Source organism: Protopterus annectens, chromosome 2.part1 (assembly GCF_019279795.1).
Source record: "Protopterus annectens isolate FY-2018-M chromosome 2.part1, PAN1.0, whole genome shotgun sequence".
Classification (NCBI taxonomy): domain Eukaryota; kingdom Metazoa; phylum Chordata; order Ceratodontiformes; family Protopteridae; genus Protopterus; species Protopterus annectens.
The window spans coordinates 300,137,786-300,155,190 of NC_056729.1; the positions used below are offsets into that span (position 1 = coordinate 300,137,786).

Sequence of the window (17,405 nt, forward strand, 5' to 3'; positions counted from 1 at the left end):
CGGCGCCGAGATTCCTCCATGGAAGAAAACGGAGCCGGCGACGGAGCCGAAGACAATTGTCTCGGCCCGAGGTGACCACAGTCTCGGTTCCGACACGACCCGGCCCGAGCTCAAGAGAGTCGAAGGAGGAAGGAGTTGATGGACGGGACAGGCACCGACTGATGAGTCGGGCTCTGAAGCATCTGGGCTAGTGCCTCAGACTTGAGTAGTCGACTCACCACCCTCTGAAGGTCATGATCGGACAACCTCGATGACCTAGAGGAATGAGACCTTTGGCTCCGTTCAGACAGCAGGGGAGATCCTGGAGCCGAATGAACGGAGCCAAGAGAAGGTGACCTAGACCTCTTTCTGGTTGTCGGCTCAAGATCTTGTCGGAGCCGACACGGGTACCTCGATAACCTCGGCTCCGCCGGAGCCGAGGAAGCCACAGAAACTGTGGACTGAGTCTTATCGGCTCCAGCCGGAGCAGATAAAGGCAAAGGTTGAACAACCTGAGGTCTCGGCTCAGAAGCCGGAGCCGAAGACCTCGATGCCTTGGAGGGCTTCCCTGTTGAGACAGACAGGGAATCCTCAGGCTTCAACAAGCCTCTCAATATGAGCTTGTTATCTTTCCTGCAGGACCCTGGGGCTGAAGCCATGGCAGACAGCACAGGAGTCCTGCAGGTGCAAAGGCCCCAGACAATAGACACAAGAAGTGTGAGCGTCTGTCAGAGACATTTTCTGACAGCACGCATCACACTTCTTGAATCCGGAGACCTTTGCTTCTTTAGACATAGCCTAACTGGTGAACACAAACACACACTCAAACACACCAGTTATACTCTGTCAGAATAACAAACTTTAGTAAAAATACTAAAAAAAAAAATAAAGTACAATAAACAGTAGTACACTACACAAACACTCCCTAGGGAAGGGAAGGCCTAAGGCCCAAGGGAAGAACTAACAGTTCTTTTAACAAGAAACGGGAAAAATTAGGTTCGGGGATAAAGTTCAATGAACTACACTAATTTAAGAATAATTAAACTAAAAAAGGGGTAAAAAGAGTAACTTTTTATAGAAAAAGCTAAAACTTACCAGGAACCGGTAGAATAACCAACCTCGAAGCTGTAGCGGCAAACGAGATCTGGGGTAACTCTCGCCTAGCATTGTGGGATATAAGGGGAGCCTCGAGCCGGTGGAACCAACTCTCGAGCTTTAGAGTGGCCGAGTCGGAGCCGAGGTCGGCTCCGAACCCATCCAGCAAGAATGAAGGCGAGATAGACAACTTAACATCCCACATTTATACATTCCCTTATTTTTATTGGACCTACTAGTACTTTCTTCTATCATACTAGTATCATTCTGTAAGATCTTTTTAAGATTGTAATTATTTTTGAAAACAAACTTAGAACATTGACCCACGGTCTCTTCTAATAAAGCTGCATTATCCTTAATAATTTTCCAATTATTAGTAATAATAGAACAAATGTCTCTGTTGTCAACAGTCATATCAAGCAAACAAGTAACAGAAAAATCAGACAGTGTCTCATCTACACCTTTCTTAGTTAAAGGCTTTCTAAGAATAGGGGGAAAAATCTTTCCTTTTCATTCTAATCTCATTTGCTGCTACTGTCAAAAACGTTTCATCATATCCTCTGTCTAAAAACATATATCTTATAAACTCCACTTCATTCTGAAAAATCAGATCATTCGTGGTCATTCGTGAGCTCCTGATAAATTGACCTCTAGGCATGTTTTTCTTAATAAAGTACAGATGGTTGCTGTCAAAATGTAAATAATTATTGACAAAAGTTGGTTTCCTATAAATTTGACTGTTAAAGGTACACTCAGTTGTATGTCCAAGTAACTGACTGTACTACTCACATCACCAAACACAAATTTCAGAAAATCAAAGCTGCCCTTAATTTTACTGATAAAGTTGTTAACATCATCCTTGTCACCTTCAATAACAAAAATCAAGTCATCCTAAAAAACAAAAATAAAATACAACGTGAAATTTTTCTATAAGTGGGGCCAAGGCTAGGTGCTCCCACAACCCCAGTACCAAACTGGCGTATACAGCTGCGGCTGCTGAGCCCATGGGCACTCCTCTGATTTGTTTATAAAATTTTCCTATCAAACAAAAAGTAATTGTGGTTTAACATGATGTCAATCAAACTCCAAAGTAAATAGTTGGAATCAGCTGAAAAACTTTCAATATTATTTAAATAATTCCTAACATAATCTAACCCAGTTTCATGAGGAATGCATGTAAACAGAGAACTAACATCAACTGTGAAAATCAGATTATGTGATTTGTTAAAGGCATAGCTTTCTGAAAATACTAAAAAAAGTCTCATGAATCCTTAATATAAGATTTCATCTTTTGAACTACAGGGTTAAGTGTGAAATCTAAAAAAAAGGAGATTCCCTCAGTAACATATTTAGGGGTGGACACTATAGGTCTAAAAGGTGGGTGGGTGGGATGTTTGTGTAATTTAGGTATACCAAATAAACTACCAAGTACTGGAAATTACACATTCATAAAATTGTATAACTCCAGATTAATGTATCCCTCCATTAAATATTCATATATAATCATTGTATCTGCTTGCAACTTTTATTAACCTCTATGACAGTTGTTAAGATGTATTCATTGTCATTGGGTAATATCTTAAACATGGACTCTACATAATCTTTGTTATACATAATGATCATCCCACCCACCTTGTCTGCTTTCATAAATCTTAAGTCCTTCATGTTCTTAAGTTCGTATACAGCAGTACGTTGTTCACAAGTAAGATTGAAGGACTTTATAAGTGGTTTGTGCTTAAGTAGGTCCTTAAAATCTCACGCTCAGCCTGAGTGAAATAAAAAAACTATCACAATCAAAAATATACAGAAACGTAAGCAATAACAGAGTACGAGTAGTTCAGACTGGTCACACAGAAAATGGTATGTATACATTCTACTGAACAAGCAAAGTGTAATGTGCAATATATGTGTTAGTTTCTAAAGTGGATCAGCCTTCAGAATATCTGACAGAAAAGAAGAGACTAGGAAAGACAGACAATGTGTTAGGCAATATGATTCAAACCACCAGATTATTAATATTCCATTTCACAGGTAAACACAACAGTAGATGGTCAGATGGAGTAATAAGTGTAAATAAGTGCATTTATTTGCAAAAAAACACCACAATTTATCTTACGGACTGTGCACTGGAAAAGGCCATCTATAACTTGGTAGTTAGTCCAGCTGCTTCTGCCATTAATAAAGAGTATCACCATGGTTCAAGAGACTGCTTAAGTAACCTCCTCCTCAAACACAGCGGTCTTACTGAGCAAGTAGACTGCGCCACAATAAGTTAAGCTTTCTTCCTCCCACACCATACTTCATTTGTCTGTGTTTTGTGCAATAATTTACGGATCTATAAAGGCCTATTGGGGATACTATCTTGCTAAATAAAAGCAAATGTAAAATATTATTTTTTTAAAGACAAAACTAAATAAGTCCACCAATATAATTATTAATTTATCAACGAAGCTTATAATATGAAATTATGGGAAACAGGTGTTCTGTTTGTTTCTTGAACGAGAACAAAAATATTAATAAGAACTATTTGTATTAGTAGAAACACTTACTTTTTGCACCTCCAAACTGAAAAGTATCTGAGTTTATCCAAGCCTCTTGCACAAAAGCAATACTGAAGTAATACAAGTATGAAACTCTTATTTCTAAGCAGGAAATGGTACAAGACTACTGTAAGAATTAAAAAGTTATGTACTTACCATAATGTTCCATCTGTGTTGTCCATTTTCATTCTACCTTAGGTGAAGGGTTCAGAGAGTCTATGAATCTAAAACTCTCAAGCTCATCCTTTTACCCATAATGCCTCACCAACCTAACATACCTCAGATGGAGTTTGCTGCCCCTAGCTAGAAGAGGACAGTATCTGAATAGATAAAGGAGGAAGCTGGAGCTCATGTAAGGAACAAAGGTTCCTATAACACTCTTAGATCTCTTCAGAAGTAAGGAAAAGGAGGGGGAAGGTGGGTGAGGAGTTGAGGAAAAATGAAAATGGACAACACAGATGGAACGTTATAGTGAGTACATAACTTTTTAATCTGATGTTGTCATTTTCATTCATTCCTCAACTGATGGGACACAGTCCCCAGCTGCCAAAACCCTGGGGGACCCTAAGGAGGGATATTCTGGAGCACTGTTAAGCCAAAAGCTGCTTTGTTTCTAGAGACCAGATCCAATCTGTAATGAGGAATAAAGGTATATGGATTAGCCCATGTTGCAGTTGCACACATATCATCCAGGGATGCCCTAGACCAAAAACCTGAAGAAACTGTCATAGACCTAGTGGAATGGGACCTAGGAGGTTCTGGTAGATATAACCTCAATTTTATCTGACTGACTGTATTCAAATTAGCACCTATGCAATCCAGATTCTGTGTTGGTGTGAGTTGAAACTTGTTGTAATTGTCTGGTACTCCTAGATGGGAGCACAGCTGGTGTAAGTAATCCCTTGCTTGTATCAGCTGATGCCTGGTGGAAGCAGTCAGAAGCCAGTTGTCTAGATATGGAAACATTCATAATCCCCAGCAGTCTCAGGTGAGCTGCTACAACTGCCATGCATTTGGTGAACACCTTGGAGGCTGTGGTGAGACCAAAGGGCAGTATTCTGAACTGATAATGACTGGCTCCAGCCAGAAGTGTAGGTGTCTCCTGATGTGCCTGTTCATGTTAATGTGACAGTCCACACCCTGAATATCTACTAAGCAAATCCAATCATCCTTCTGCAGAAGAGGCAGAATGGGCTGAACCATGACAATCTGAAACTTTGTATACTGCACAAACTGGTTCAGTTTGCTGAGATTCAGAACTGGTCTCAAGTCCCCTGTCTTTTTTAGCACCATGAAGAATCCTGAGTAAGTTCAGAATCCTATCTGGTCTGGTGGGACCTCTTAGATGACTATTTTGTCTAGCAGCTTTTTTATCAATAGAGTTGCTGCCTCCCTCTGACTGGGTGGAACACTGGGGATTTTCTTCCAAACTTTTGGAAGGGGTTGGGAAAATGGCATGTTATAACCTCTCTATAAAATCCTCTGCACCCATGAATCTTTTGTGATAGTTACTCAGGCTCTCTTGTGCAGGGACAAACGACCCCCAACTACCTCTAGAGAGGAAGAATTGGGCCTCCTTTCAGAAGTGTTGATATGACCTATCTGAGAAAGAGTCTTAGAGTTTTGGTTTTGCAGACCACCTCTGCCATGAGGGCGGTGTCTTCCTTTCAAGTTCCCCCCTCTACCCCTGAGAGAACTATCTCCACATGATTCCTGTAAAGAACCCGGGGACTTTTTAAACCACATCATTCTACCTCATCGTTGGTTCCTAGAGAAGGGACTTTGAGGGGTAGAAAACTGTACACCCACTTCAGACAGGGTCTTTGCTTCCTGTTCATACCTGGAGAGTGTGTCCTTAACCTTGAGGCCAAAAAGAGACGATCCATCATAGAGCACATTGATAAATGATTACTTAAATGGTTTGGCAAAGTCACATAAGCACATCCAGGCATGTCCTCTAATGGCTATGCCTGAACCCACCACCTGTGAAGTACCTTCTGCAGCATGGGAGATCAATCTCATGGATGAATTAGATATAGACTGGTGGGTGGCCAGCTGCAAGGAAATTCTATTCCCATTTTTGGAGAATGTGGAGCCCGAAAGAGACTTGGTAAGCTCTTTGATCAAATCTCTTTGTAGTCTTGTAAAATGTGACAAATCAGTGACCCAACAGCAAAGGTTGCTGAAGCATAGGCATACTTCCAAATCTGTCCAGCACCCTGGACTCCATGTTAGGGGGATGGATAGAGGAACTTCGTTCTGCTAGTTCCTTCCTTGTAGCCATAGCAACAACCCTGGCATCAACAGGGTCTCCCTTACTCCAATGTCCATGGTCTTTAAGAGGGGAAAGAATCTTATCTGGTCTCTTAGGAACTGGCTCAACTGTGTCCAGTTCCTTCCACACTGGCTGAGACCAGGTCTACAAACTCACTGGCCTGGAAGTCACCCAAGAGGTAGATGGGCCAGACCCAAAAGCCTCCAGAAACACTGATTCCTCTTGGGAGGGGGTATCAAAATAACAACTACCTCTTTGTTTGAGAAGCTCGAGGATGTCTCCAAAGAAGAGGTCATCTGGTGGTCATCCGGGGGACACCTCCCCTCAACAAAATCAGCGTCTTCAGTGATAGATTCCTTCCGGGAATCTAATTGCCTCTTTTTGCACCTTCTCTTATGAGGCACTTCCTTAGTGGTGTGTTTCAAGGAAGTAGCAGAAGAGAACTCAATGCCTTGATGGGCTGGCTGAAGGCTTACTCGGGTTGGCTGTGGAAGAGATAGCCGAGGGTTAGGACACAGAACAGAAAGAGGTAAAGTTGTCTGATATGATGGGGACACGGATGTCTATTCCTCTAGCACAGAGATGAGCCCCTCCACCATCTTGAATGCAGAGCTGCTAGTAGACACAGAAGTTGATAGTTTTGAAACTGAACTCTCTCAGATTATCAGACCCTGGAACCCTGTCAGCACTCCACTTGAGGAGGGACTCAGACCCGAGCGTCGAGGCTCCAAGTGGGAGACACAGCTCCGAAAGCTTCGGAGTCAACTCCAAGGCCTCGAACCCGGTGCCAATGCTTCTGCTCTGAAAGTCTTCGGGCTCTGAGATGCCTGGTGCCAGTCAACTCAGAGAAATCATCGGATCAAAACAATAATCCTCAGATCCGAAGAGGACACCCCCAAGGATTTCATATCCAAAGGCTCCAAAACAGAAGGATGAATCAGAAATGGAGAAATCAAAGGGGAAGTGGTTCATGGTCAGCTCTCAAGCCCAGAGTGGGAAGAAACCAAAAGGACTCCCATCCGTATCTGTGTTCTGAGGAACTTCCTCATCATCCTATCCACATCTGCTTCAGAAAGGCTTCTGGAAGACCAAACAGATAAGGCAGTGGAATGAGGTCTATAACACCTTCTGGGTGACTCCTCAAGAAATAGAGAGGAGAGCCTGGATGGAACAGGCTCCAAAGGCAATGGAGGAGTACAAATCAGAGGAGCTCTTGCAGTCTAAGAAGTCGGATCCAGTAGTGACGGATCCAACTTTTTTAAGATCTTGTCATGTGGCTCAATGGAAAAAGCCAAGGTCAAAGCAGAAGGATGGCCAGGAGATCTTTTTCAAGTCTCCCTTTCCTTAGATTGAGGGTCGCCTTTTGGTTGGTCAGGCTTCATAGAGGTTTCAGCCCCAGCAACCAAAGAAGACTCTAAAGGTAAAAGACCCCTTAAAATTAACTTGTTCTTGCATATCAGTAAGGGGCCAAGAACTGAAGCCAGTGCCCAAACAATAAAGGGTCTATATTATATATTCGAAGCTTCAAAATTTGGAACCTCATATGTTCAACAACATATGAGTGAAATTTGGAACCTCGAATATATAATAAAAAAGTAAAAACAAAACTTACCTTAACGCTCTGAGCAGGGGGGCAAGCCCCTCTGCACCCCCCCCACAACCCCCCTACTTAAATATACCAACTCCGAGACCACACTTCAGTGCAGAAAAGGGAAATTTTCCCATTCTGCGTGTACGGAGCCGTTGCCTTTCACCTTTGAACTTTTCAAAGTTCGATCATATGGTGTCAACCATATGACATTCGAACTTTAAAACTTTCTGCAATTTAATAGGGACCCACAATAAACACATTCCCTGTGGGTATCAGAATTTGGGATCTTATGGCCACAGGAAAGAGACTTTTTAAAACCAAAAGGTTTTTCCAATATGTTGTTAGCAGAAAGGTTTTCAACCACTAGACTGAATAAATAAAGTATCACAAAAGAAAACCCAGCAGCAAAGAGTACTCAAGGAGTACAAAGGTAGCTGGAAAAAAAATGATCTAACAGAAAAAGGAGCCGTAATTAGGCTAAAAAGCGAGGGAGGGGGAGACAGTTAAATTAAGACCAAAACTACAAGGAAAAACTATAAAACGGAGCTATAATGCTTGAGAGTTCACAATCCACGTCTGTTCCCAATGGCAGCAAACGAGATCTGGGGTATGTTAAATTGGTGGGGCATTATAGGTAAAGGGAGGAGCTCAAGAGTTTTAGAATCCTACGCTCTGGAAGAAGCAACAGAGTCAGATCCGAACTCAGTAGTTAAGGAACGAAGGAAAATTACATCAGATATCAAGTTATTACATCATAAATCCAAGTGGGTAATACAAGTTTCTAATGCACACTGAATACCTTACAACTACTTTCTAGTCAAGTAACAAAGAACATGAGAATCAAACTGAAATTTAAACACAATAAAATAATAAGAAATTGTGCTAAAACCAGAACAGCTTAACTGCTACATGCAGAGAGACAAATCAGAATCAACACATATGCTAACATAACTGCAACATGCAGCTTCCACAAGAAATATTACTTGTATCTTTATAGCAACTTATACTACGTGCATCACAATGCTCAAAATGTCTCAGTAGCCATGGGTGATATTCGTATACACACATTTTAAAAAGATGGTGTTGACGCAGCAGCCAGGTCTGGCTTGGCTGTAGCAGCAAACGTTACCACATATTTTAAACTTGTGATCCCCCTCTGCAACTGGTCATAATCAAAGGATGGCTATATATTACTATTATCTCAGCAGCCATTGTAAAATTACAGATAAAGAACCACACAACTGTGGAAGTTTGGCATGTAGGTGTTTAGTCATGATTAAGACTGCATCTGTAATCATGTACTTTTACAACTTTAAATCTTCTAAACTGCATGCCATAAAGCAGAATGCCTACTTAACTATAAATTCAAAAGGCATATTTTTCCATCTTGTAGGAAGTATCAAGTAGGGATAGACATACTTTGGTGTGAGGGAATTGCATTTCCGGTCTTAATTAGTTATCTGGTGTAAGGGAATTGCATTTCTGGTCTTAATTAGTTATCAAACACTTATTTCACTTTCCTTTTAACAGCAGGAGTCCTTCATAATTCATGACTTCCAACGTTTTCAAAAGCAGTTTTATACTACATTTACAAAAGATATTTTTCAAATGCACCTCACATATTGGTATACACTTAGGTCTACATTTGTCAAGTCTACATTTACTGACCTAGCAATTTTTGGTTTTCTTTTTCCATCCTGAGAAGCAGAATCTGCTGCTTTATAGCTTTCTGCCACAACTCTCGTAGTTCTTTTGAAGAACGTTTCCTCTCCACAGCCCCAGGCCCATCTTCACTAACTGTCAGTAATGGTGATCTGGGTGGAAGATCTAGTTCCGATCGATCTACAAAAGGAAAGAAAAGACATTTTTAGGATACACTCATGTTGGAATGCTGGTCTCTTCACAGTGATTAAAAGACAGAATTCACCAATTGTTAGTGCTCATATTGTTATTGATCATACTGCCTTTCCACTGTAACAGTTGACACAAGACTACAGCATTTTCTGGCTATTTCTTTACCAAAAGTCTAAACCTCAAAATGCACGCACTCGAGGCACTCCTCAGTATGGAGAAAATCTATATATGTGCAGTAACAGAAACCTGGTTTATGGCTCCAGAGAGCACCCCAGCACTACCAGGCTACAACTCATACCATACATTTCGTCCATAGAACCCAGACCGAAATACAAAAGGCGGAGGCATATCCATATTCATCAAGGATACCCATACCTCCAGGTTAGTGGCACAGCACAATGCTTCAGACATCATCCACGTGAAACTAACAATGGGCAAAATTGAAATTCAAACTGTATCTTGCTACAGATAACCCACCATGTCCCAGGACCCCCATTCTGCATTTCTGGAAACACTGGAAAATATAAAGGTCTTAACAAACACCCTAATATTGGGTGACTTCAATTACCCAAACATTAACTGGGAGAACTACTCAAGTACTAACTCCCTTGCCCAACATTTCCTAGAATTTATAAACTCAAACGCCCTGGATCAACTGGTCAACACTCCCACCAGAAGTGACAACATATTGCACCTGGCCATCACCAACATGGGCGACCAGTGCTCCACACTGGAGGTCAACACCTCGCTGGTTAGATTTGACCATAAACAAATCACTTTGGATATCCACATTCCACCCCCACCCACTAACAAGGAAACCACCATGAAAAATTTTTCAAAAGCAAACTTCACGTTACTTAAGACTAGGTGGAAAGTTTCAAAGCCCCCATGCTAAAGGATAACGCTGTCCAAGCTGTAAAATACTTTACTAATGCATTCTACAGGCACCTACAAGAATGCATGGATTGTGCTATCCCAAACAAAACCAAGACTCATTCCTCCAAGAAAAGGAAAACAGTCTGGTGGACTCCTGCCATAAACAAGCTATACAATAGAAGGAGGAAACTAGTACAGAAAAGAGTAAAATCCCAAGAAGGGAAGACATCCCTGATCAGTATCAGCAAGAAACTACGATCCCTCATAAAATCATCCAAGGCGAGCTTCGAAAGAAAAATTGCCAAGGACTCCAAAGATAACCACAAGTGGCAATGCTCAGATCTGCTCTGAGTTAGTGCAGAATGGCACAAAATACAATGAACCGACTGATATCACCAACATCCTGGCAGACAGGTTCAGTGCAAACTTTACCCCCCCTCTCACCCCCAAAAGGGCCCATAACCATACCAGAAGAATGTAGAGCCCCTGAAATCACAGACACTCAGGTTAAAACAGCCCTCTCCAAAGCCAAAAACACAGCATCAATGGGACCAGACGGTGTCCCAGGCTGCATCCTCAATGAGCTCAAAGATGAACTAACCCCTCACCTAAACACACTGTTCAAACTCAACCTCTCCACAGGCTACATACCCATAGAGTGGTGCACAGCAACGGTTATTCTGCTCCACAGATGTGGAGCCACAACAGACCCCGGGAACTATAAGCCTGACTAGCTTGGTCTGCAAGGCTATGGAGCGCATCATCATGAACTCATTAACAGAGACATTGGGAACCTCCAAACACTGCACCCTACCCAGTTCGGCTTTGTGAAGGGCAGATCATGCCTCCTAAACCTGGTGGACTTCTTTGAGACAGTTACCAAGGCTATAGACGAGGGAAAGGTGGTACACACAGCCTACCTAGACCTCGCAAAGGCCTTTGACACCATTCCCCATTCTGGTATTATAGACAAGCTCACCAGCCTGAACATAAACCCCTACGTCACAAGATGGGTTGCCAACTGGTTCACGGGCAGAACCCATATGGCAAAAGTGCGGGAGCTAGGTCTGACTCTAAACCAGTTACAAGCTGCGTTCCCAGGGCTCAGTCCTAGGACCCCTCCTGTTCGGCATATTCTTCTCAGAGGTACAGGCAAGCAAAGGAGGACTATGGCTGACCAAGTTCGCAGACAACTGCAAACTAGGGGCTATAACTGACTCTCCGGCTGACACAGACATCCTCCAAAAGGGTCTCACTGAGACGGATACCTGGTGTCAAAATCATGGCCTCAAGCTAAATGCCAAAAAGTGCATTGTCATCCCCTTTGGAAAAAACAAAGTACCCACATAGTCCCCTAAATACGGAAGACGTAATAAGGGATCTGGGTACCCAAGTAGATAGTAATCTCTCCTTTGATAATCACATTGCCAAAGTGGTTAGAAAATACTTTTACGTGGCCCACCTTATCACAAAAGGGTTCGCATCCAGATCAAAAGAGGTCATTGTGCCCCTCTACTCATCACACCCATCACAGAGTACAACGCCCCATTTGGGATGTGCCTTACAAGACACCTGCAACAGCTGGAAAGACCACAGAAGTATCTCACCAAGAGGATCACTGGCCTCAAACAGATGCCCTATGCAGCTCGACTGAAGAAACTCCAGCTGTACTCGGTTGCATACCGCCTATTCAGAGGTGATCTCTGCCTGACATACAAGGTCATGTCCAACCCAGAATTGATGGACATGCTCCACCTAAAGAAAACCATATCCCGTCAAGCCATCGCTCTAGGGATCTAAATCACACCACAACAATAAATAGGATATGCTGGAGGGATAGATTCCTGTCCCAGAGACTTCCCATGCTTTGGAATAAGATTCCAGTCTACATTAGGCAGAGCTCCTCGCTAACACTCAAGAGAAAACTTGACGAGTGGATGGGAAACAAAAAGTTTACCCTTGGGATCACTGCAGTGGCTCTGCTGAACAGAGGCAGAGGGAACTAATCTAAGGGGGCGGCAAAAGCCAACACATTCTGGCTAGGCTTATAAATGCCTTTGGGCAGATAGCCTAGTACCTACCTATGAACCTATGAAAAGAAAACAAGGTATTCCACAGAGTGTGAGAACTGAGTGGTATAAACTGAGACTTTTGGAGCAATGATTTACTATACCTCCCCCCTTAGCTCCCTTTTGAGAATTACACTTAATGTAATATATGAAGTAGTGTAATACAGAATATCAGACGGTAATTATAGTAAATGCTGGCTGAACTGAAAAAGAATTATTGCGCACTTCAATCATATCTTTAAAGAAAACTATGCCATGAGTCATATTATGCAAGCCCATTGTAAAGAGACTGACAATCCATTAAATCATACTCATTATTACTGCTCAAGCACGTTTGTCAAAGGGACAAAACTGTGACAAATTATCAATGAAAACCACTTTCAGTGAATAAGACTTTATAATGTTTTTTGAAGGGAGGCAAACCCCCTGCACTCCTCGTGTGATGGAAGACCTCCACCACATCCAACTTTTATATTTACCAACTCCACTGTCACATAATAGTGAAGAAAGCGCAATACCATCTAGTTGCTGAAACTGTCTTTCAGAGGTTAAGCTATTGTACAGTTGGCAGTCAAACAAACAGTGCTCCTCCTGTTCAATTCTTGAGACCATGGATGGGGTTTAAGAGGCAAAAGCCCCCATTACCAATGGAGCAAATTTTTCTAACAAAAAACAGACATTACAGTAAAACATCTTCTATAAATATTTTTTTTTCAAAAGGATAACAGGTATTTCAGAACCTTGAGTAAGAGAACTGAGTGGCATAAGCTAACACTTCATGTACTTGACAGAAAATGGATTGCTCGCCCTCCCTTTGGTACCTAAAAATGACTTTCCCATCTGAGAGTAGCGTGCTTAATACACTTACTGTAGCTATGTCTTCCTGACCACAATTTGGATTTCTACAATCTTGCAACATATTTAACTTCATTGGGATTTGGCAATGAATATCTCACTTTGGGTAGACTTTTTAGGGATACATTATCTCCAGTGTTACAGTGAACATACACAAATGTAAAGTAATTAGCACTTAAAAATGGGTGAGAGGTTGGCATAGTGGTTAGGTACAGGGTTTTATTCTCAGATGTGGTAACTGGCTAGGCTTAAATGGCCCACAAAGGCAGTCATCATATTACTAATCTATAAACTTATAAGAATACCTATTAGTAAAAAGTGTTTGCAGTACTTTAAAACAAATCATCTTGTTGCAAAACAATACATGCTTCATGTATGTCTGCATCTGTTATCCAAATGGTATACACAGCATGAAGATGTTACTGTGCTCAGAAATTAAACTGCAGTAAAAACTATTTCACTAATTCTCTGTGGTGTGCTTCACAGCGTAATTTAAACTACCAACAAAAGTATGTGCTACATCATTACTATAGCAACTGTAAAATTATTCTGGCTCTCTGCCATTCCATTTAAGTTTCACAATAGCAAAGTAACAATCATTTCTGTTTAACTTACACTTAGCAGTAAGGTCTAATGCAGGTCATGATAACATGCCCTGCCTGACGTTAAGGTTGTGTTTATATATATACAAGGATGCAGTGTTTAACACAATGGATAAGACAGCTGACATGGAAAGTTGGAGAACAGGTTTGAAATACAAAATCATGCCTATTAGTCAGTTATACTACTGCAGTCCCTTCCTGTAGGAAGAAAACACACACACACACACACACACACACACACACACACCTATAATTTGTACACAAAAGATGCATAACACTAGGCCTGTAACAATCTGTTTTCCATGGACATTCTTAGAATATTGGAATTGAAATAACTGCAGGACCATTATCAGCACAGTTCTCAATAAAGTTATCATAAGGGACTCAATCGTGTATCACAAATCCAGCACTACTGATATAAATACAATCATTTAATAAAATATTGTAAAATAATTCAAAATAAAACCTATTTGCAAACAAGGTCTTTCCTCCAAGCAAATTCTGATCATATCTTCATAAAAAGTAACACATTTACAAATTGGTGTAAACATCACTGAAATAAAGTGCAGTTGTGTTACCATAAATTTAGATGTTCAAGTGTATTCACTGTTGCAGTCCCCATATATGGGTTATCCGGCTCCCGGTAGCCCTCAGTCGGCCCGAATACCAGAGTACGTGGTATATGACGTCGGTTGCCGCCGGTTGTAAAACTGATGTCAGTACGTTTTTCTTGCCTTAACTGTCAGGAGCCCCCAAAAGAAGGCTAACCCAGGAATGGTAGCACCCTGGACACATAACATACAAAAAAATAAAAATTTATAGTCTGTGCCTTAGGAAAAAGGGGAATGGAGGGTGGGAAACCAGGACTGCAACAGTGAATACACTCGAATATCTACATTTATGGCAAGTGTACACAACTGTACTATGTTCTTCGTGTTTCGGGGGGGGGGATCACAGATTAAGGGTTGGTAAGGAGGCCCTGCAAAACTGCTGAGGCAAAACCAGCCCTGGATTTAGAAAACAAAGGTAGATTGTAATGCTTTATGAAAGTAAAAAAGAAGACCAGACCACGTAGCTGCTTCTAGAATGTCCTTAATAGGCACACCTCTCAGAAAGGCTGCAGAGGTAGAGGCTGCTCTAGTAGAATGGGTGCTAATACCCTGAGGGGGAACCTTTCCATGCTGCAGGTAACAAAAGTGAATACAATGAGCAATCCATTTGGAGATGGTTTGTTATGAAATAGCTTTACCCTGTGCTCCAGGAGCAAAACTAACCAATAACTGTTCAGATTTTCGAAAGGATTTAGTCCTGTCTTAAGTAAAATCTCAGCTGTCTATGCACATCGAGAGAGTGCAGAATCCTTTCCCCTTTATTTTGGGGATTGTTGAAAAATGTAGGCAGGTGAATAGACTGATTAAGGGTTAAACTGGAAACTACCTTAGGCATAAAGGAGGGATTGGTTCTCAGAGAAACCCGATCTACGTGAAAAATAATGCAAGGTTCTTCTGCCATTACGGCTTGCAGCTCATATACCCTTCTAGCTGAAGTAATAAAAGGAAAGAAGTCTTCCGGGATAGAAACTTCAAATCTGCAGAAGCAGCTGGTTCAAAGGGAGGCAGAGTAAGTTTTTCCAGGACAAAATTAAGATCCCAGGCAGGTGTAGGAGCTCTTCTGGGAGGTCTAAGATTACTAGCTCCCCTCAGGAACTGCTTCATCAAGGGGTGAGAAAAAATGAGTTGCTCAAAAGAACAATGAGCCGAAATTGCTGAAGCGTAAATTTTGATTGAAGAAAAGGAAAGTCCACCATTAAGCAATCCTGCTAAGTAGTCAAGAATGAGTGAAAGAGAAGGATGAGAAGAGTCTTCTCCTTTAGCTAGCATCCAAGAGCAAAATCTCTTCCATTTATCTCCAGAGGATTTTCTTGTGCTAGGCCTCCTGGCCTCATGAAGAGCTTCAACCACCTGTTGGGAAAGATTTAAAGTATTAGCCAGGCAGTTAAATGCAGAGTTCAAAGATGAGGATGAAGGAACTTTCCTCCCTCCCTGAACCAACACATCTGGTACCAGGGAAAGATGCCAAGGCTGAGCCTGAGAAAGGCTGCGAAGGAGGGAATACCAATGCTACCTGGGCCAATCTGGAGCTGTCAGAATAGCCTTTTGTTTTTCGTCCCTTATCTTTAGCAGCACTCTGGGAAGAAGAGGCAGAGGAGGGAATGCATAAACTGAGAACTGTGTCCATGGGAAGGACAACGCATCCACCCTCCAAGCTTGGTTGTGAAACTCCCTGGTGTAGAAGGTTGGAAGGAGATGATTGGTGTGACAGGAGAAAAGATCCACTTGTGGGGCGCCCCAATGATGACTGATGCGACGGAAAATGTCCCTGTTCAGCTGCCACTCGTGAGGATCCAGAACATGTCTGCTCAAATGATCTGCCAAGGAGTTTAGCCTCCCTGGAAGATACTGGGCTATTAGATGTAAGCCCATGGATGCTGCTATGGACCATAGTCTCATGCCTTGTCTGCACAAGGGGTAAGAGCGAGTCCCCCTGTGCTTGTTGATGTACCACATGACTGTGGTACTGTCTGTCCTGATCAGCAGAGTCCCAGGGTACAGTAGGTCCTTGAAAGCCAGCAAGGCCTGCTGCACTGCCATCAATTCTTTTAAGTTTATGTGCAGATGAATCTGCTGGATGCTCCAAGTCCCCTGTATGCTCCTGCCCTCCAGATAAGCCCCCCATGCAACATCTGAGGCGTCTGTGTTGAGAGTCTGGCTGGCAGGCGGTGGGCGGAAAAGCAGACCCTTGTTCTGAAAACAGGTTGTCACCCACCAGGGGAACTCCATTTGTAGACAGGGAATCAGGGGAAGAATCAAGTCTAATCCTGTGTGTGTTGACACCAAAGATTCTTGAGGTACCGCTGAAGTTTGCTCATATGCAGCCTTGCATATGGGATCATGAAAATGCATGGAGCCATGAACCCCACCTTGCAGAGAGCCGGGTCATGCTTGCCAAGTTCATGAAGTAAGCGGAAAGATCTTACTTCTGTTGAGGGAGGAATACCATCTGGGTGGCTGTATTCAGACTCGCTCCCAGGAAAACAATCTCCCTTGAAGGAACCGATTTTGACTTCTTTTCGTTGAGAGTGTACCCCAAAGTGGTGAGAATGTTTTTCACGAAATCCAAATCCTTTTCTAGTTGTTCTGGGGAGTTTGCTTGAATGAGACAGTTGTCCAGATAAGGATAAATTTGAATGTTTCTCTGCCTGCAAAAAGCAACGGCTGGAGCCAGGCACTTCGTAAAAACTCTGGGAGCAGTACATAAGCCAAAGGGCAATACAGAGAATTGAAAGTGTTGCTCCCCAGCCCTGAAGTGAATGAACTGTCTGCAACTTTCCCTTAATGGGATGTGCAGATAAGTCTCCTTGAGATCCAAAGTTACCACCCATGAATCCTTGCCCAGCATTGGTAGTAATTGTTGAAGGGTGAGCATCCTGAATTTGGGAATCACCAGAAAAGTGTTTAGAATGGACAGATTCAGAATAGGGCACCAGGTGCACCCTTTCTTGGGTATCAGAAAAAGCCTTGAATAAAAACCTAGGCCTGCCTGATTTGCAGGAACTGGCTCTATAGCCCCCATAGTCAGTAGAGAAGAAATTTGATTTTCTACCTCTGC

The 17,405-nt window shown here is 42.3% G+C and overlaps 1 protein-coding gene across 1 annotated transcript in view; it reads right to left on the reverse strand.

Moving 5' to 3' along the window:
* Positions 1-17,405, reverse strand: part of TBC1D1 (TBC1 domain family member 1) — a 2,608,647-nt gene that overhangs the window by 966,440 nt on the left and 1,624,802 nt on the right. Inside the window, exon 12 of the mRNA XM_044062143.1 lies at positions 9,149-9,322. Coding sequence (XP_043918078.1) covers positions 9,149-9,322 — 174 coding nt within the window. The remainder of the gene's footprint in view (positions 1-9,148; positions 9,323-17,405) is intronic.